Raw genomic sequence first — 22,306 nt, 5'->3', positions numbered from 1 at the left:
AGGACAGAGCAGAACTGCCCCATAGAGTTCCCAAGGAACAACTGGTGGATTCAAACCACCGACCCTTCCGTCAGCAGCTGTAGCACTTAACCACTACACAACCAGAGTTTCCGTGGGATTTACAACACATAGGAAAATCACATCAGATGACAAAATGGTAGACGATCATACAATACTGGGAATCATGGCCTAGCCAAGTTGACACACATTTTTTGGGGATACAATTCAATCCATAACATACCCCAATTATCAGAAAGGAGATTCCATGTAGTTATCAGGAAGACTAACCAAGCTGTTAAACTTCGGGACAGATGAGCCCCTGGGTGGTGCATACAGTTAAGTGTTAGTCTCCTAACTGTAAGGTTGGCAGCTCGAGTCTACCCAAAGCACCTCAGAAGAATAGCCTGGTGGTCTGCTTCTGAAAAATCAGCAATTGAAACCCCTAAGGAGCACAGTTCTCCTCTGTCACACAGGAGGTTGCCATGACACGATAGCAACTTTTTTTTTTTTTTTTTTTCCTGTTCTGGACATAAGTAGGTGGAATTCTTCAAGAAAATGATCTTCTCAATGTCAGGCAGTACTAGCCCTTAACATCTACCCATTTATTTGCTCATTCAACAAACACTTGCTTCATTTACATCATGTGGAAACCCTGGGGGCATAGTGGTTAAGAGTTGGGCTGCTAACCAAAAGGTAGGCAGTTCAAATCCTCCAGGAGCTCCTTGAAAACTCTCTCGGGCAGTTCTACTCTCTCCTATAGGGTCTCTATGAGTCTGAATTGACTGGATGGCAACACGTTTGGTTTGGTTTGGGTTTAATCTTTACAGAAACGGATCATCGGGTCTTTCTTCTGCAAAGCCGCTGTGTAGGTTCGAACTGTCAACATTTTGGTTAGCAGCTGAATACTTAACTTCTGTGCCATCATGACTCCTTCTTCTTTTGGATGGCAGGGAGAAAATAGCTGGTTCCAAGTGAGGGAAGAGACAAGGTCAGGCTCAATAGTGGAAGAGCAGCAAAATAATTATTACCATAATTGTAACACTCTGCATTTAAATGGCACTCTCTTTCCAAAGAGCTTATAATACTTTTCTAAATATCTTTTTTGAATTCAAAAGCATTTACTTAAGAATGTACAGCAAAGTATAATTACAGTTTTACTCTGAAATATGTCAATACAGAGTATACTTACTGAAAATTAAATTATTAACATATACATGTAAATTTTTATGATGTATTTTTGACAAAGGAAGTCCCAGAGTATGGATCTTTGAGGAAAACATTAAATGTAGATCCTAAATCATTTCCATGTAATAGGTAGGGAAACCAAGGGGTAAAGTGGTCACATAGCAGGGCGACATAAAAACCAACATCTTCTGATCCCTAGCTCCACACTCTTGCTAGAGGTATTTTCAGGGTTGTGGCCCCAAGACTCCAATAGAAGACAAAGTGTCCTGTTCTAGGAATAGCAAGAGAAGCTAGAAAGACAGCAGGCAGAGAGCAAGAATGAAATCCAAAAAGGATGTAAGAAGGAGAGTAGATAAGAGGTAAGCAGGAAGACAGCTTCAGTTCACAGGAGTTCTTTTCCTGCAGTCTTTGCAGCAATAGAGAGATCATAAATGGACTTCAGGGTGTCTATAAGCCCTCAAAACCCACATAGGTGTTTGTGTGTGAACATATTCAACATGATGCAGGACTCTATACTTTTCATCAGATTTTTTCGATGGTCTTTTAACCAAATGGATTCAGTGACAGCCTAGAAAGATGCCCTGAGAACATGGATTTGATATCAGTCTTAGACTAAGTCCCAAATTTCACCAGCTTCTCTGTGGTTTGATCCTTGCCTACCTCTCCAGTTTCATCTGAAAAACAGCAGAAAGTAATGATAATATGGAAAACTTTTATAAAGATTGCCTAGATTCAGATCCATACCCTACCACTTTGCAGTTGTGTGAACTTGAACAAATTACTTGGTTACTTAACCTGCCTGTAGCTCAGTTCCTTTTCTCATGTGGTTTTGGGGTTCTGTAAGCTCCACCACATTTGCCTTCTCCTTTTACTTCAAACACTGTGTTCCTTCCTACTTTGAGGTCTTTACATAAGCTGTTCCCTCTGCCTGGAAAGTATTTTGCCCCCACTCTTTTCCTAGCTATCTATTGCTGGTCCTACAGATTTCAGCTTGAATTGAACTTCTTCAGGAAAGCTCTGACCCCCATAACTTGGCTCAGTCCCTTTCTATTATGTTCTACTTGACCCAGTGGTATGTGGAAGTAGGATCCTACCAGCTCATGAGAGGATTGTTAAATATTCTGGAATTTTGTGAGCTGGCAACTGTTGATCTTTTGAAATCAGCCATGGTAGAAATATTTACACCATGGAAATGGGCAAATGCTACAAATGAGGATTTTTTAATTTTGATGCTGGTTTGCCAGCATAACAAAGATCCCTGGGAGGCACCAATGGTTTGTGTTTGATTACTAACCTAAATGTTGGTGGTTCAAACCTGCCTAGCAGCGCCACAGAAGAAAGGCCATTAGTTGTTTTTAGGTGCTGTCGAGTCAGTTCTGACTCATAGCGACCCTGTGTACAACAGAACGAAACACTGCCCAGTCCTGCACCATCCCCACAATCATTGATACACTTGAGCCCATTGTTGCCGCCACTGTGTCAATCTATCACATTGAGGGTCTTCCTCTCTTTCACTGACCCTCTACTCTACCAAGCATGATGTCCTTCACCAGAGACTGGTCCCTCCTGACAACACGTCCAAAGTACACGAGCTGAAGTGTTGCCGTCCTTGCTTCTAAGGAGCATTCTAACTGTACTTCCAAGACAGATTTGTTTGTTCTTCTGGCAGTCCATAGTATATTCAATATTCTTCGCCAGCACCATAATTCAAAGGAATCAATTCTTCTTTAGTCTTCCTTATTCATTTTCCAGCTTTCACAGCCAAGAAAATGCTATGGAGTAGTTCTACTCTGTAACACATGAGGTTGCCATAAGTCAGGATCGACTTGACAGCATTTTTTTAACCAGCACACCAATGTATGTATCATCCTGCACATTTCCTTGGTCACATTTGTTCCAATTTTAACTGTGCAATTATTTTTGTGATTGTTTATTTGAGATCTTCTGCCCTCACCAATCTGTAGACTCCACGAGGGCAGGAACCATGTCTGCCTGTTCACTGCTACACCTGCAGCACCTAAAACAACGTCTACTCTGGGCCCTTCATGCTGTTAAGGAAAATCAACAAAAAGGGCAACCTGACAAATGGCATCTGTGCTGCTTACTTGGGCAAGGAGAGAATTGTTCAAGAGTTAAGGAAGTAGAGCCAATGAAGATACTCCTCTCCTGAAATTCCTTCCGTGTGTCATGTAATAGCTGGTGGTATAATACACTGTATAGTTCTTGACATGGAGCTATAAGAACCTCTCAGAAACCACAGGACAGGAGTGATCAGGTGGGGTAAAAAGATGGCACATACTTGCCCGTCATTCATCTTTAGACCCTTTCCTCTGAGGTACCTCTGGGTGGACTTGAATCGGCAGCATTTTGGTTAGCAGTCAAGTGTGTTAAGCATTAAAGTTTGGAGGTTTGAGTCCACCTAAGGTGTCTCAGAAGAAAAGCCTGGTGATCTGCTTCCGATAAATCAGACATCGAAAACCCTATGGAGTATAGTTTGACACACATGGGGTCGCCATGAGTTGGAAACCACATGACAGCAACTGGTTGATCAGCAGCAGATGGGGCTAAATGGCTGCAAAATGTCCTGTGGAATACCACGTACTAGGGTGGTGCTGTATCTGCCACCCCTTGATAATTTTCTAGCTGGGTTGTTGTTGTTAGGTGCTATCGACTCATAGTGACCCTACGTACAACAGAACGAAACACTGCCCAGTTCTGTGCCTGTCTCACAATCGTTGCTATGCTTCAGTGCATTTTCGCAGATACTGTGTCAATCCATCTTGTTGAAGGGCTTCCTCTTTTTCGCTGACCCTCTTCTTTACCAAGCATGATGTCTTCGACTAGTCCTTGCCTCTGAGGAGTATTCTGGCTGTACTTCTTCCAAGACAGATTTGATCATTCTTTTGGCAGTACGTGTATATTTGGTATTCTTTGCCAACACTGTAATTTAAAGGCATCAACTCTTCTTCAGTCTTCCTTATTCATTTTTCAGGTGTCATATGAGTGGTTTTGATTGCCTGAAGTCCATGAGTTGGAAAAATCAAAAGAACTCAAAAAAGATAGCCCCAATGGCTTATCAGAGATGGAGAGCCTGGTGCAGTCTCAACAATTGTCATGGACTGAATTGTGTCTGCCAAAATATGTGTTGACTTGGTTGGGCCATGATTCCCAGTATTGGAGGTTGCCCTTCATTTTGTGATTGTAATTTTATGTTAAACAGGATTAGGGTGGGATTGTAACACCCTTACTAAAGTCATATCCCTGATCCAATTTAAAGGGGGTTTCCCTAGGGTGTGGCCTGCACCACCTTTTATCTTATAAGAGATAAAAGGAAAGGAAAGCGAGCAGAGGGTGGGGGAACTTCATACCACCCAGAAAGAAGCACTGCGACCAGAGAGCGTCCTTTGGACCTTTGGGTTCCTGCGTGGAGAAGCTCCTAGTCCAGTGGAAGATAGATGAGAATGGCCTTCCTCCAGAGCCTACAGAGAAAGAAAGCCTTCCCCTGGAGCTAACGCCCTAAACTGGGACTTCTAGCTACTAAAAAAATGGCCTTCCTCCAGAGCCTACAGAGAAAGAAAGCCTTCCCCTGGAGCTAACGCCCTGAATTGGGACTTCTAGCCTATTAGGCTGTGAGAAAATAAATTTCTCTTTGTTAAAAGATATCCACTTGTGGTATTTCTGTTATAGCAGCACTAGATAACTAAAACAACAACTAAGCTGCAGCAGCCTGAGTGCCTGCTGCCTAGCGCTTAGTACCTTAAGCCCTGAGAGTGGCCTTCCTGGCCAGCAACTCATAAGCACCTGCAAAGTCAGCAATTTCTCTTCCTGTCCGGGACAGTTGACCTCTGCTGGGGCCAGTCCACCAAGAATTGATTCCCACGGATCTGCTTAGCATAGGATGGCCCCTGCTACCACCCTGGAGATTTCACAGGGCCAGGCCAACGTAGCAGGAATGAAATATGAACTCAACAGTGACAAGGTCTACAGCTGTAGGAATGCACAGCCCACCTCCCCTTCTTGAAGATGCTAGTAACTGAGTTGTAGATAAGATAACATTCAGTAATCACAAATACAATGGAATATCCTGAATCAATTAGGGGAGAGGGTTTCTCAGTCTAGAAATCCTGAATCCTCTTCCTTCATCAGGCTTGATGGATGGACAGGACTTGGCCCAGAAACTCGCCTCAAGAAGCTCAGACATATGCACTTCAGGGCAATGCCTAGAGGGGGAGCTGCAGACAATCGTGGGCCTCCACGCTGGATGTCAGATGAACTGAGTTTATCTAGATGCCATCCTGGGAGACCAGGGAGTTAGAAAAGTGTCTGATCTTCAGGCATTAGGAAAACAAAACAAACAAACCAACAGCGAGGGCATTGCAGAAGTCTAATGGCTTCACAGTACGTCTCCTCAAACTGGTTGAAATTACCTGGAAAGCCGCCTTTTCCCCACTTCCCTCCAAGACACAAGGTGGCAGGCATCTTGCAGAGTGTTTTTCAGGCTTTTCCTATGCATACAGATCACCTGGGGACCTTGTAAAAAGGTCCATTCTGATTTAGTAGAAGTGGGATGGGGCCTGAGAACCTGAATTTCTACCACGATTTCAGGGCACGCCAATGCTGCTGATCCAAGGCCCACACTTGTTTTGTTGTTTTGTTTTTATTGTTGCAAAAATATATATAACATGACATTTTCCAATTCAGGCGAACCTGGTGGCGTAGTGGTTAAGAGCTACGACTGCTAATCAAAAGGTCGGCAGTTTGAATTTACCAGGCGCTCCTTGGAAACCCTATGGGGGCAGTTCTGCTCTGTCCTTTAGGGTCACTGTGAGTCAGAATAGACTCGACGGCCACAGGTTAGTTTATTTAGCGATAGTAATCACATGAATCATGCTGCTCAAAAATCTCCCATAATCATTGCCAAATTTCCCATCTTAATAAACAGAAACTCCCTGCTGCTGAAACAATGTGCTAGGACCATATATTGAGTCGCAGGGCTCAAAGGACAAAGAGACCATGACCACTGAGACTGGTGGCCACAGGACCCCAGGGTGGCACTCTCTGGGGCCTATTGTGGACTCTACCCAGGAGCCTGATTTTATTCTCCACACCCCAATTTCAAGCAAGGAGAGAGAACAATAAAACCTATAAAATGGAGATAATAATATGTGTCCTTTCTTAGACCCTCAGAAATATTTGTGAGATAAATAGCTTAATGTCTGCTAAGAATTTCCAAACTCTTCAGAAGAAAGTACTTTAGATATACGGAATGCTATTAGCTTGTTGGAAACCCTGGTGGCACAGTGGTTAAGTGCTACAGCTGCTAATCAAAAGGTCGACAGTTCAAATCCACCAGGCATTCCTTGGAAAGTCTATGGGGCAGTTCTACTCTGTCCTTTAGGGTTGCAATGAGTCAGAATCAACGCGAGGGCAATGGTATTAGCTCATTACTTAAGAGTACTTTTTCACAAGGACAGAAAAGTGCTTCATAATGAGCCAATGCCTACACAACTGTTTGGAGCTGGAGGTCGGAGGGTGTTGCGACTACAGGCTAGTACATCCTTCCTCACCCTCTCTATTTTCTTAAGCTGTTCTTGTTCAAATATGAAGTTTACAGTCACACTGCAGTCCCTCTGTGGCCTCCGTCCTAAGCTAAGCTGTCCTTTTATAATGGGCAGGTGGAAAACCTGTGGCCTGGCTAATCAGGACCCATAAATGTGTGAGCCTGATGTGGTTTTCACTCCTAAATTGTATCTGACAGCCAGTGTGGGGCTAAAAGCCTGGGGCATTTTTAGCTTTCCTTAAGCAACACCAAAATCCTCCAGGTCGAAGCTAAATCCCCCTTTTGCTGCTCTTGAAGAGCACAACGTCTCCTCAGCTCCAAAGGCGCCGGCACAGATGGGGCTGCTCGGGGCTGATTCTCCTATATTTAACAAGGCCCTAATTACCCACAGGTCTTCAAGTAAGGACGGCTGATGAGCAGTTCAAGTTCCCGGCATAGACATAGCCCCAGAATAGTTCCAGTGTTGTTACTAATTGCAATGGATGAGCAGACTGTCTCATTAATCTCCCCCTATCAGCGTGCAAACTGGTGGCCCCAGAATAGCCCTGATCTCAGCCCACAGCCGGCTTTGGGTCTGGTGGTTTTGTACATATTTGGAGAGGAAAGGCTCTCCTCCCCAGGGAGGGTGTATGCATGTTTGTATGCATGCGTGTGTGCGTACATGCATGCGTGTGTGTGTGTGTGCACGTCTGTGTGTATGTGTGCGTGTGTTTGCGGGGGACATCCTATGGATTCTGGAAGCTTAGGTAAACACAGGAACAGTGTGCGGGAGAGTAAAGAATGCCACATTGGGCCTGGGCAGAACTGGTTCAGAAAATTATATAGCTGAAACATCCTTTAAATGCCCCAGCCTGTTCTTGCACCCTTTTATTTCTCTGTGCCAATGTTTTACTCTGTCCATTTCTTCCTACTTGGCCTATTCCATCTCTGCTCCGCGTAGAATCTGATATCAGTCATGTCCACATTAGTGTGAATGTGCCTTTAATAGGTTTTCACATGTTTACAGCTCTACAATTTACACGGGTTATTTTCTTTTACACACCCATGCTGTTGGACCCTCATGGCAATCTTGTGAGGTTAGCAAAGGCAGGCATTATCCCCATTTTACAAAAGAGCAAATTGAGCCTTAACAAATAATAGTTTGTGAGTACCCGAAGATCACATACAGTTAGCAAAGGACATCTTGGACAAGAAACCAGATATTTTCTCTTTTACTTCTGGGAGACACGTGGTTCCTTGTTAGAGAAATGCAATATCTTAGTCACGTTCAGTATGATGTTATGGAAAAAGAAATTTCATTGGAATCAGACTGGGTTTCAGTCTGTGTGACTTTGAGTAAGTTACTCAAATACCTCTGAGCTTCAGTTGTGAAGATTAAATGAGACAATGTAGATGGAGAACCCATAGCACAACGCAAAGAAGAAAGAAAAAATTCCACAATAACTAAGTTATTTTCAACTTTGCCCTGCAGGGAAGGAGATAAATTTCCCACAGCACAGGGTTCATAAAGTAATACCCGGGCCAGTCTTTCTCCTCCCTCTTCTCTCTTCCCCTTTCTGCCATCCCCTCTCCTCCCTTCTTTCCCCAGCCTCCTATATGCTAGACTTTGTGGGAGATACAGGAACCCTGGTGATGCAGTGGTTAAGAGCTTGGCTGCTAACCAAAAGATTGGCAGTTTGGATCCACCAGCTCTTTCTGGAAACCCTATGGAGCTCTACTCTGTCCTATAGGGGTGCTGTGAGTCTAAATTGACTCGACAGTAACAGGTTTGGTTTGGCTTTTTGGTGGGTTATAGCATTGTGGGAGTCAAGTTGCCCTCAAGTTAAAATTATAGACCCATTAATCCCAGCCAACTATCCTTTTTGTCTGTTTTGTTTTCTACGGTGTACAGGCAAGGAGAAATTTGTCAACGGAATAGAGGAGGCCATTATAAATAATATTTGTTGAGCAGCTATTAGGCTCCAGGCACTACTATATACATTTTAATTTTATATACATATACACACATACATGCACACATATATGTATGTGTCTATGTATAAATATACGGACTCCTGGTGATACAGTGGACCCCTGGTGTCACAGTGGTTAAGAGATTGGCTGCTAACCAAAAGGTTGGCAGTTCGAATCCACCAGCTGCTCCTTGGAAACCATATGGGGGCAGTTCTACTCTGTTCTATAGGGTAACTGTGAGTTGGAATCCACTCCAGAGCAATGGGTTTGGTTTTTGGTTTGACTGTACAGTGGTTAATAGCTTGGCTGCTAACCAAAAGTTTTACTCTGTCCTATTAGGGTCACTATGAGTCAGAATCAACTCAACGGCAACAACGGGTTGGATTTCTTTTTTTTTTTTGGTATAAATATACATATATACATATATGTAGAAAGAGAGAGAGAGAGTTCATTTAATTTTCACAAAGAAACCATGAGGCAGCTTCAGCTTCATATTATAGAGGAGAAGAAAAGTTCAGCAAAGATAAATAACTTGCTAAAAGAAGATAGGTTATTGTCTCAACTTACCATCTATTATCAGGGAAGAAACCAAACATAGATGAAAACCCAAAAATAACAGACTTGCCTGTGAACACGTAAATCAGGGCAAATGACTGCAGACAGACCTGCAGAGGCGCCATGCAGTTATTTTCTCTCCCACACGACGCAGTCCTCCACATCCTTCAGACCCAACTTAGATGTCACTATCACTTTGAAGTCTTCCCCAGCACTCTTCTCCCCTGGCCCCCATCCTTCCCCACCTCTTGCCCAGGCAGGACTGAAGTTCTCCACGCCCGTGTTCCCCTAGTACATGTGTACACACAACATGACCAGTACTGCATCCCTGTGTTGTAACTGAACAGTTCCCATGTCTCATATCCACCTAGTATGACCTTCTTCAGAGGGGACACCTGGAATGCCTGATCAATCCACTAAGAAATGAATGGAAAGAGCCTACTCCCCTTCCCACACGGGAGTGGGTGCTCCATAGTAATAGCTAGAAGTTTCTGAGTGTTCAGAATACACTAACACTATCACGAACTCTACAGATACCATCTCATCCAGTACTCACCACCTCCCCAGAGGTAGACCTTATTATCCCCATTTATGGATGAGAAACAGAGACTTTGAAAAGTCAGACACCTAACTTAGGGTCACACTGAGTGCAACAGCAGGGGCGGGTGAGGGCAGGTTTGGAAGCCCAGTCTGTCTGACCCAAAAACCCTTGCTCTTACCTCTATGCTAAACTTTCTCTAGATAAACAGATGTTGGTTTCCTGTGTTGTTTGGAGAGTTGGATGAACGAGTTAAAAAAAAAAAACAAAGGGATGAATAACTGTTAGTTAAAGGAAGTTAATCGGTTGCCCTTCGACTCTTCTATTCTCCTGGCTTAACCTTCGATTTCCACTAACTGTGGTTCCTGTGAAGCCCTGGTGGCCCAGTGGTTAAATGATATGGCTGCTAACCAAAACCCTATGGGGCAGTTGCGTGTCCTACAGGGTTGCTATGGATCAGAATCAACTCAACAGCAACAGGTTTGGCGTGTTGGTTTTGGTGGTTCCTGTTGATCTCCAAAGGCATTGCACAGCCTCCCTCAGGGAAAGCGAACCCTCTGGAACACTGATGGAAATGTGAGCACTGCCTGAAAGTGGACTTTCTCAAGAGATTACCCCCCATGACCAGACCTGCCTGTGGCCTTCTGTGATGCCTAGTATTTTATAGTGTGAACCTTCCTTTGGATGTGGGATTGTTAGAGTATAAATTCCCATGGAAAGAGCTGTATATCTCTTCATTTCTGGCCATTCAACTTCTGAGCATTTTACCTCCATCAATGTTTAAGGAGCAATTTCTGAGAAAAGACAACCACACAGCTCCTCTCCCAAGAGTTTAGTCCCGGGATTCCTTAAGAGGATGACTAGTGAAATGCTTTGGCAACTACAACCTAGGTTTCCAAAGCACCCGAGAGAGTGAGAAATAATAAAAATGCTGATGAAGGTTAAGAAATCCTTGGGTAGATTTCAAGCCCAAGGTATCTTTGATGAGAGGAGCTGTGAGTGGGGAGAAGTAGGGAACTAGCCAGCCAGAGGCAGCCAAAGACAGTGAGTAGTAGATAAGGTGCTGTCAGGTGGGGGTCAAAGAGGGTGCGTGGAGCCGTGGGGCTCTGCAGGGGTTATTGAGAGAAAACACATAGAGTACCTCAATTTGATTACCTCTAAGTTTAAATCAATCTGGGTAAGTTTAAATCAATCTGTTTAATAAGGTGATTATGAGCTATAACCTAATGTAAGGTACACCAAAATTCAAAGCCTGTTAGTTTGTATGGCTTCTATCAAGTTTTTAACCTTGCTGACTCACTTCAGCACTAAACTAGTGATAATAATACCTACCTCAGGGAGTTCTACAAGGACTAAAATGATGTCTATGATACAGTTTTTAGAGTGCAAGACACACAATAGATGTTGGTCCCCTCCTGATTTTTGATATTCTGTCCCCATGAAAACCCTTATATTTGTGGGTCTAGATTTCGGACTTGGGAAGTCAGGTCTAGCAATGCTGAGATGTACTTTTCCAAAATCCCCTTTAAGAGATCTTATGCTGACCAATAATAGGACATCCCTGTGTCTCCTGACACAATGCACGAAGAAGGACACAACATCTTTCATGCTCTACCAACTAAAAATGCATATTCTAAGTGCATATCCAAAACCAAATCATTTCTATTCCCATTATGAAGACTGGGAATTCCAGAACACTTCATTGTGCTCATGAGGAGCCTGTACATAGATCACGAACCAGTAGTTTGAACAGAATAAGGGGATACTGCGTGTTTTAAAGTCAGAAAGGTGTGTGTCAGAGTCATATCCTTTCACCATATTTATTCATTCTGTATGATGAGCAAATAATCTGAGAAGATGGACTTTATGAAGAAGAACAGGGCATCAGGATTGGAGGAAGACTCATTAACAGCTTGCACTATGCAGATGACACAACCTTGCTTGGCGAAAGTGAAGAGTCCTTGAAGCACTTACTGAAGAATATCAAGGACCACAGCCTGCAACATGGATTATACCTCAACATAAAGAAAACAAAAATCCTCACAATTCAACCAGTAAGCAACATCATGATAAATGAAGAAAAGATTGAAGTTCTCAAGGATTTCGTTTTACTTAGATTCACAATCAACACCCATGGAAGCAGCAATCAAGAAATCAAAAGACACATTGCATTAGGCAAATTTGCTACAAAAGATCTCTTTAAAGTGTTAAAAAGCAAAGATGTCACCTTGAAGACTAAGGGGCACTTGACCCAAACCATGGACAATGAATAAGGAAAACCGAAGAATAACTGTGGTTTTGGTGAAGAATATTGACTATACCATGGACTGCCAAAAGAACGAACAAATCTGTTTTGGAAGAAGTACAACCAAAATGCTCTTTAGAAGCAAAGATGGCGAGATTATTTCTCACACACTTAGGACATGTCATCAGGAGCAACCGGTCCCTAGAGAAGGACATCATGCTTGGTAAAGTAGAGGGTCAGCAAAGAAGAGGAAGACCCTCAACGAGATGGATTGACACAGTGACTGCAATAATGGGCTCAAGCATGACAATGTGAGGATGGTACAGGACCAGGCAGTGCTTCATTCTGTTGTACATGGGGTCACTGTGAATTGGAGCCAACTTGACAGCACTTAACAACAACAAAAACAACAAATCAAATCATGGAGAAACATTAAACAAACCCAGACTGAGAGCTGTCCTACAAAATAATCATGTATGACAAATATGTCAAATCATGAAAGACAGAGTGGGAAACTCTATCAGATTGAAGCAGACTAAAGAAATATGACAACCAAATGCAAAGTACAATCCTGGATTGGGTCATTGACTAGGAAAAATGAGCAACAAAGGACAGTTTTGGGGACAACTGGCAAAATTTTAATATGGACTGTGAATAAGTTAATAGTATTGTAACTGTGCAGCCCTGGTGGCACAGTAGTTAAAACCCCGGCTGCTAACCCAAAGGTCGGCAGTTCAAATCTACCAACTGCTCCTTGAAAACCTTATGGGGCAGTGCTATTCTGTCCTATAGGGTCACTATGAGTCAGAATCGACTTGACAGCAATGGGTTTGTTTTTTTTGTTCTTATTGTAGCCATTTTAAATTTTGACAATTATACTGTGATTATTTTTGAATGTCCTTGTTTCAGGAAATATACATGGAAGCATTTAGGGATAAAGAAGCATGATGTTTGCAAATTACTTTTGGGTTCAGAAACTAATACATACATATAGGGTCACTACGAGTTGAAATTGACTTGATGGAAATTTTTTTTAATTTACATTATATGTAACGTATGCAGACACAATTTTAATACCTGGTGAATCTGAATAAAAGATATATGAAGATTTTTGTAACTTTTTTGTAAAATTGAAATTGTTATAGAAAATAAAAAGTAAGAGAAAAGGGTCATCATGCAAGGTAAAACTATGTATTTATTCTGACAGCTGGCCCTGGGGAGGATAGTGCACTGCCATGAAGGTTTCCTTAGCTCCCTCCCTTTTGGCACACCCCAACTGACAGCCCTCACCTGGGCCTTCTCCTTCGCACCGGAAACTTGTAAGCTCTGGGCCTGCATCTTCATGCTAAGCCTGGGCTGAAAAGCCCTGTCTCTACATCCCACTCCCTAGACTATTAGCTAGAACGTACAATCTGCTGAATGGGATGTTCAGGAAAAGAGACCACTCAGAAAAATAATATGACTTCATCACACTGCACCTTACTGATTGGATCTAAGATGGGAAGCACTCATGGGAAAGGCTGGAGGCCACGTTTGCAAGCACAGCTGGGTGCACAGATACATATACCAAACTCCACGGCAGGGTTTGACAAGTTTCTAAAAGGGTGGTCACTGTTGGACAACCTGTCCCATTTTAATGATCTGACACCTCATTTTTTGTTCTCTCCAGCTTCTCTTTTCCTCACCCTCCAGCTCCTTTCCTGCTCCATCCATCTCACCAGAGCCATTATGTACCGGCGCTGAGTTCCTGCCTTTGCCCAAGCTGCTCAGGTTTCAACTTAGATGTCTCTTCCTCCAGGAAGCCTTCCCTGGTATGATGGTTAAGGTCTTGCGTCAACTTGGCTGGGCCGTGATTCTCAGTGGTTTGATAGTCATATGATGTGTTCACTTCCATAGTAATGAAATTTGATACTATGTGATCGCCTCCATGATGGGATCTGCTTTGAGTAGCCAATCGGTTGAAAGGGAGTTTCCTTGCATGTGTGGACTGCATGGAATATAAGTGGATACTCTGGCAAGGCTTGTGGGCTTTTGGTCATTTTGGATCCAGCAGCTGGCTCCTGTTTATCTGACCTCCAGTTCTTGGGACTTGGACCAGCAGCTTACCTGCAGTCTTGCCTGCTGATCTTGGAATTTATCAATCTTCACAGACTGTGAGCAAGAGCCCTGTTACCTGACCTGCCAATCTTGTTTTCACCAGCACCTGTGGCTATGTGATTCAGGAGAAGCCTTTATCCTGACCTACAAACTTGGGACTTTCCAGCCACTACAACCCTGTGAACCATTTCTTTGATATAAATCTCTCTATATATATATTTATATGCTTTACTGGTTTTGCTTCTCTAGAGAACCCAGCCTAAGACACCTGGTATTCCAAAATCTGTATTACACACTCCTCTCACATACCCAGGCTAGACCCTGAACATAATGCCTTATGGAAGTATTTAGAGATAAAGTAACCCTGCTTTGTAATAGCCTCTTTACTTGTCTGAATTCTGTAGCCCACTATCTGTCAGTTTGTTGTACTGTGGTGACATGCCTGTTGCTATGATGCTGGAAGCTCTGTTGCTGGTATTTCAAACGCTGACATGGTTACCCATGGTGGACAAGTTTCAGCAGCATTTCCAAACTAAGATAGACCAGAAAGAATGGGCTGGAGATCCACCTCTAAAAGTTAGTCAATGAAAACCCTATGGATCACAATAGAATATTGCCTGGTATAATGTTGTACGTCCTTAGGAAAGACCAATGGCTAGAAAAGGACATCATGTTTGGTAAAGTGGTGGGCCAGGGAAAAAAAGAGGAAAACCCTCAGTGGGATGGATTAACACAAGAGCTACAACAATGGACTGAAATACACCAGCGATCATGAAAATGGTGCAGGACTGGATGGAGTTTTGTTGTTGTATACAAGGTCACCATGAGTTGGAGCTGACTTGACAACAATTAACAATAACATCCTGCAGCAGACTGTAAGATCTCTGAGGCTTGTTCATGGTTGTAGTCCTAGTGTCTGGTACATTTTCTTACATATAGTAGATTGTCCGTAAGTATTTGTGAAATAAACTCAGTAACTAAGGTACTATAACCCTGAAGATAAAGGTTTCTTTTTGCTCTTCTTTGTTTGTTTATTAATTCTTCTCAGAGTAACCCATCACTGGTACTGAGATTTTATAATATATTTTAGAAGATTTGGGAGCAATTTATCAAAAAGATATATTAACAGAATACTAGAAAGTCAACTCTGAGAGGGGGCTGATTCTAGTCCACTTTTCTTCAAACGCTGGCCTGTGACTGGAGCCAGAATCACCTGGGAAGATGTTTAATAACGTACATTATAGGGCCTCACCTTAGTTATAATGTATGTGGCCCAGGACTTTGAATTTAAAAGGTTCTGTGGGTAATTCTGCTGCACAGCCAGGGTTAAAAAATCGCTAGAGAAACCCTCCGTTTTACTCATGAGAAACCTGAGGTGAAATGACATGCTCGAGACCACACAGCCGGAAGTGCTAGAGTTAGGGGTGGCATCCAGGATTCTGACCCCTGTAAGGGCCTTTCCATCACCTCACTTCCTCTGTTGGGAATTCCTCCCCAGAATGCACCAGGTGCATTGTTTTCCTCTTCTCGTCTGACCACACAGATTCATTGTTGAGTATAGGTGATTTTTTCCCTTTCTGATATAATTGAAGTTCATTGGTGACTGAGACGGTATCTCATGATGATTTAGAATAAACTGCACTCTATAAAGGGAGTCCAGTATTAACATAATGTTGGCTTTTGTGCTGTTGAAAGTCTATAATAAATCGGTTGTAAATTCTAGAAAATCATCATGAATGAACTGGGAGATGTATTTACATTTTTAATAACCACTGGCTATTTGAAAAAAGCCATATTGCTGAGAAAGGCCCCAATCAATCAACAGTTTTATTATTACTACATTGGTTTGAAGCTCTCTAGCCCATCAGAGAATGTCCAGGCAGGACAGGGATTTAAAATGTCATTTAATCTAAGCCTCTCCAATGTTAAATTACAGATGAGGAAACGAAAGCCCAGAAAAAGGAAGTGACTTGCTCAAGGTTATACAGTCAAGACTGCCAGGACAGCATTCTTTCCATTGCAGGATAAAAATAACAAACACAGTGACCCTATAGGACAGTGTAGAAATGCCCCATGGGGTTTCCAAGGAGCACCTGGTTAGCAGCTGAACTCTTAATCACTATGCCACCAGGATTTCCTTTATTATGGCTTTTACACAAGTCACTGAAGGGATTTTAAACCCTAGGTTATTACCATGGCAAAACCCTTATGAAGACGTTCAGGAAAGAGCAGTGGGCCGCAAGTTTTATATTCTGGGTCCCCATTGACTGCACTGCTAATGGTACCCTCCTGTCTATGTCTTTGGGAGGTCTCCATCAAGAGCTGTAGTAGTATATTTTTACACAAATAACATGCGTGTTATCCATTGTTTTTTGCCAACTGCACCCTCCCCCTTAAGGTATTTTCTTAAGTGCGCTATGCTAATTTTTTTCTGTAAAAAGAATTGTTGCTGTAAAAAAATTAGCACAGCGTGCTTACAAAAATACTTTGTGGTTGGGAGGGCATGGTTGGCAAAAAAATATACAACATGTGTGTTGTTTGGGTAAACTATGGTAATCTATACTGCAGTCCTAGCACACTTACTTTCCTGCAATCATTTATTACTGCTACTGTTCAACTGGATTTTTTCAGGGTCTTACTATGAGCGACGTACTGCTCTAAAATAGTCTTGGGGAAAAACAGAAGTGGTAACCATTTTCTTACTGAGTGAATGCTCTGGTTTATTCAGCTAGGCAGCTGTGAGTTCTAGCAATGAAATTTGGATGTGTTCCCAGGGCTACGCTTTCAAATGCCTTCTGAGTCCTGACCATGGTCCTTGGAGGCTCCACAGTAGTTAAAAGTCAGAAGATACTATTTGATAATGAAGTCCATTGGATGCTTTATTATAAACCTCTTTGGAATTGAGTCTAAGAGAGAATATTCCTCTACCACTCATACCACTACACATGTTCTATAATGCATATCACTTGAACTTGGGTTCAGATTTTTTATCTAAATTATTTACTAATTAATTTTGTCAGGAGAAAACATAGAAATTAGGATATTTATGATGAGTTATTGGCAGATGGCACAACCTTGCTTGCTGAGAGTGAAGAGGATTTGAAACACTGATGAAGATCAGAGACCACAGCCTTCAGTTTGGAACACACCTCAAATAAAGAAAACAAGAATCCTCACCACTGGACCGATAAGCAACATCACAATAAACAAAGAAAAGATTGAAGTTGCCAAGGATTTCATTTTACTTGGATCCACAATCAATGCCCATGGAAGCCGCCGTCAAGAAATCAAACAACGCAATGCATTAGGCAGATCTGCTTCAAAAGATCTCTTTAAAGTGTTCAAAAGCCAAGATGTCATTTTGAGGGCGAAGGTGGGCCTGACCCAAGCATTGGTATTTTCAATCACCTCATATGCCTGTGAAATGTGGACAATGAATAAGGAAGAGTGAAGAATTGATGCCTTCAGAATTAAGTGTTGGCAAAGAATATTGAATATACCATGGGCTGCCAGAAGAACAAACAAGTCTATCTTGGAAGAAATACAGCCAGAGTGTTCCTTGGAAGCAAGGATGGTAAGACTTTGTCACATATACTTTGGCCTTGTTATCGGGAAGGACCAGTCTCTGGAGAAGGACATCATACTTGGTAAGGTACAGGATCAGCGAAAAAGAGGAAGACCCTCGATCAGATGGACTGACACAGTGGCTGCAACAATGCGCTCAGACATAACAATGATTGTGAGGATGGTGCAGGACTGGGCAGTGTTTTGTTCCGTTGCACATAGGGTCTCTATGAGTCAACTCCACGGCACCTAACAGCAAATTGGCAGAGGCACCAGCATTTCCTTCTTCTCAAATATGATTTCACTTAGAAGCTTAAAGAATGTTTTGACTCCCTTTAAGGAGAGTGGAACAAGTAAGTTCTAGAAGCCACCTCCCTAAGCCCATCCTCAACTCTAAGCACATAAAAATACAGGGAAATTGATTTGCATCATGCTTTGGTCTAAGGTAAAATTCATATATTACCAATGCAAAGGTCTCAGAAGAAGCATCTATGAAATAGCTTTAGGGACATTGCTCAACTCTGGGAAAGTGCGGAGACTCTTCAGAAAACAGGCAGAATAAATATTTAGTTTTTTAACATAAAAATTTCTCAACCTAAAAATGACTTCAAATAAATATGTTAAAGATGTTCAAGTCACAAGGGAAAGTAAATAATTCGGAAGGTAATAGAAAATTATGAAAGACAGCAAATATATTTGAAAAGAAAAAAATAGAAATTCTCAGAGATGACAAATACAGTCATTAAAATATAAACACAATGGGCAGGTTAAACAGTAGATAAGATTCAACAGAAGAGTGATTATTAAATTAGAAGATAATTCTGAGGAAAACACTTAGAATGTACTACACAAGGATAAATAAATTAAAAATTTGGAGGAAAAGTTAAAAGGACAGAATTTCCAACAGGGGAGAATAGAGAGAATGAGGATAGATAATATTTAAAAAGGTGGTAGTAGAGAGTTCAGAAATTGAAAGGGCCATTGAATGCAGATTAAAAAAGAACAAGGAGTACTAAGAAAGATGAATAAAAACAAATTGATATTTAATGCATCCTAGAGAAACTACAAAATATCAAGGAAAATCAGAAAATTTTAAAAGTTACCAGAGAAAGCTTTGCATTTAGTAATGGAAGTCTAGTAATTTGGACTAATTTTCCCACTGAAAATAATTTGGCAATCTGAGAAAAATATAAATAACACAATAACATGAGAAAACTGTCAAGACCATTCTGAATTAGGGAGACAAAATCCGGGAAAAAAAAGAAACCTAGAGAGATAAGCCTGGCATTTGGGGATGTTTACCTGAATTTGTCCTCCACAGGGTACATACCAGTTTGTTCTGGTTCAAACTCCTGCCAAGAATTTTCATTTCCAACAAGTTCCCTACTGAGAATTTGCATTTCCACCACAGATATTCTAAATCAGGATATAAATTTTGACAAGATGCCCTGGTGATTCTTCTGTATAACTTCCTGGGGAATTATTAGAAATGAAAATTCTCAGCAGGGAGCTTGATAGAAATGAAAACTCGCAGCAGGGGTTGGAACCCAATGATCTGGACCAGGAAGAAACTGCTCTTCAATTCTGGAATAGGCAGCTGAGAGGCTGAAAAGTTGAGCAAAGCTTCTGGTAGGCTCAGGAGTCTAGGTGAAACATTGGATTCAGAATCTCTAGGAGGTAAAAGAAAAAACAACAACATCAAAAAAACCTGTTGCCACTGAACTGCCCTATAGGGTTTCCAAGGAGCACCTGGTGGATTCAAACTGTTGACCTTTTTGTTAGCAGCCGTAGCTCTTAGGAAGTAAAAAAAAGTAAGGATACCGGTAAATCTCCAGGTGTTGGATTGGTACCCCAAAAAACAGCTTATGACTGAAGATATATAATGATATTCCAATGCTTATAAACAGTGTAGCTCTGCTTTGCACCATCTGAATCACTCATTGGAGTCAGATGAGCCTGAGATTGAGAGTGCTCTTAGCACTAGCCTAGCTGATAGATATAGTATGTGTATGTCATAATGTGTATGTGTATACCCACGTATGAGGAGACAAGAAAACAACATAACCGAAAAACAAGAGAAATGATAGAAAATGGAAATAAATCCACAGGGGATCTATATAGTGAGCTTTCAAATATGCGCTTTATATACTCAACAAATTAATGGCAACATAGATTGAGAATTTCAGCAGAAAACTCAAAACTTTAAAAAAGAACCAAATGGATCTGCATCCCACTTTGAAATGTGGCATCTGGGGTCTTAAATGCTAACAAGCGCCCATCTAAGATGCATCAATTGGTCTGAACCCACCTGGATCAAAGGAGAATGAAGAACACCGAGGTCACACGATAACTATGAGCCCAAGAGACAGAAAGGGCCACATGAACCAGAGACTTACATCATCCTGAGACCAGAAGAACTAGATGGTGGCCCGGCCACAACCAATGACTGCCCTGACAGGGAACACAACAGAGAACCCCTGAGGGAGCAGGAGATCAGTGGGAAGCAGACCCCAAATTCTCATAAAAAGACCAGACTTGATGGTCTGACTGAGACTAGAGGAATCCCGGCAGTCATGGTCCCCAAACCTTCTGTTGGCCCAGGACAGGAACCATTCCTGAAGACAACTCATCAGACATGGAAGGAACTGGACAATGGGTAGGAGAGAGATGCTGATGAAGAGTGAGCTACTTGCATCAGGTGGACACTTGAGACTGTGCTGGCATCTCCTGTCTGGAGGGGAAATAGGAGGGTAGAGGGGGTTAGAAACTGGCAAAATTGTCGCGAAAGGAGAGACTGGAAGGGCTGACTCATTAGGGGGAGAGTAAGTGGGAGCATGAAGTAAGGTGTATATAAGTTTATATGTGACAGACTGACTTGATTTGTAAATGTTCACTTAAAGCTCAATAAAAATTATAAAAAAAAAAAAAGAGAGAGAACATAGTGAAGTTTACGATGTAGACTCTGTGGTATTTTTAAAAAAAAAAACCAAATGGAAATTTTAACACTAATAAAATATAAAAACCAAATAATATCCATTGCCATCGAGTCAATTCTGACTCATAGCAACCGTATAGGATGGGGTAGAACTGCCCCATGGAGTTTCCAATGAGCGCCTGGCAGATTTGAACTGCCAATCTTTTGGTTAGCAGCCATAGACTTAACCACTACACCACCAAGGTTTCCTATAAAATATAGTAACTGAAAGTAAGAACTCATTGTATGGGCTTAAAAGAAAAAAAAAAAGATTGGACATAGCTGAGGAAGAGAGATTAGAAGAAAATCTCTAAAATAAAAGGTGAACAACTAAAAAGATGGAAAATACATAAGGATAGGGTGAAATGCATATGAAGAAACACATGTGATTCAGTTACATACATATGAGAAAATACATATGTGATAGAATGAAAGGTCTAGTATGTGTGTAATTGGAATGTTAGAAGGTGAGGAATAGACTAAGACATAAGCAATATTTGCCTAGATAATGACTGATATTTTTTCTAAAACTGATATATCAAATTAAAGCTTGAAGAAGCAGCATGAACACAGAAGAGAATACATAAAAGGAAAGTCACACCTAAGTACATCATAGTTAAGCTGATAAATACCAAAGAAAAACTGAAAATATTAACAGTATTTGGAGAGAAAAATACAATTGGCTTCAATGGAGCAGCTTCTTAGGCAGGGTTCTCTACGGAGCAAAACTAGTGAAGTGTATATATAAATATAGAGAGAGAGACTTATTTCAAGGAAATGGCTCACGGAGTTGTGAAGGCAGGCAAGTCCCAGATCCGTGGGTCAGGCTTCAGGCTTGGAGGCTGAACCTGACTCACATGGTTTCAGGGGTTGATGAACCCACAATCAGCAAATCAAATGGCAGGGTGCTGACTGATGTCACAAAAACTGGAGGTCAGAGGATGACAAGTTGGATGTAGGATTGAGAGTGAGTAAGCTTTGCCAAAACATCCGTATACATTGGATGCAGGCCACACCCCAAAGAAAACTCTCCTTTCAACTGATTGGTTGCTCCCATCAGGTTACAAAATAGAGGATGATTATGTGATATCTTCCAAACCACTGAGAATCATGGCTTAGCCAAGTTGACTTATAACCATTACAGTCCACCATTTGTCAACAGGGCACCTGTACACATCCCCTAAAACCATACATAATCTCTAAATAAAGACAATTATACACTCATGCTTGTGCCTGATATGATACAACTAACATGCATACAACCAAAAGTACACTGGCCCCATTTACAGCTTATATTTTATAGTAAGCAATGGAATAAGGGCGGGGATAAAACAAAGACATTTGCTATATATATGTATATACACATATACACACACACACACATGCATACATCCCCCGCGCGTCTGTCTGTTTGTTGTACCGCGGGGTCTTGTGTGTTGCTGTGATGCTGTAACTGGTCACATGCTCATAACTGACATTTATGTACATACACAATTATATAATTGTTGTCATGTTGTATGTATATTTTTGGAATTGCTATTGTAGCTTAATAATATATCAAAGCAGTTTTCTAAGTTAGTTTTCTTACTCCTAAGTTATTACTCAGCAATCTTATTGATCATTTTAACTAATTGC

At 41.6% G+C, this 22,306-nt stretch overlaps 1 protein-coding gene across 1 annotated transcript in view; it reads left to right on the top strand.

Annotated features, from left to right (window-relative positions):
• Positions 1-15,110, top strand: part of DUSP10 (dual specificity phosphatase 10) — a 72,721-nt gene extending 57,611 nt beyond the window's left edge. The window contains exon 4 of the mRNA XM_049868271.1: positions 13,706-15,110. Coding sequence (XP_049724228.1) covers positions 13,706-13,779 — 74 coding nt within the window. The 3' untranslated portion in view covers positions 13,780-15,110. The remainder of the gene's footprint in view (positions 1-13,705) is intronic.
• The last annotated feature ends 7,196 nt before the right edge of the window (positions 15,111-22,306 follow it).

This window comes from Elephas maximus, chromosome 24 (assembly GCF_024166365.1).
Source record: "Elephas maximus indicus isolate mEleMax1 chromosome 24, mEleMax1 primary haplotype, whole genome shotgun sequence".
Taxonomy (NCBI): Eukaryota; Metazoa; Chordata; class Mammalia; order Proboscidea; family Elephantidae; genus Elephas; species Elephas maximus.
This window is presented reverse-complemented; position numbering and strand designations above follow the sequence as displayed.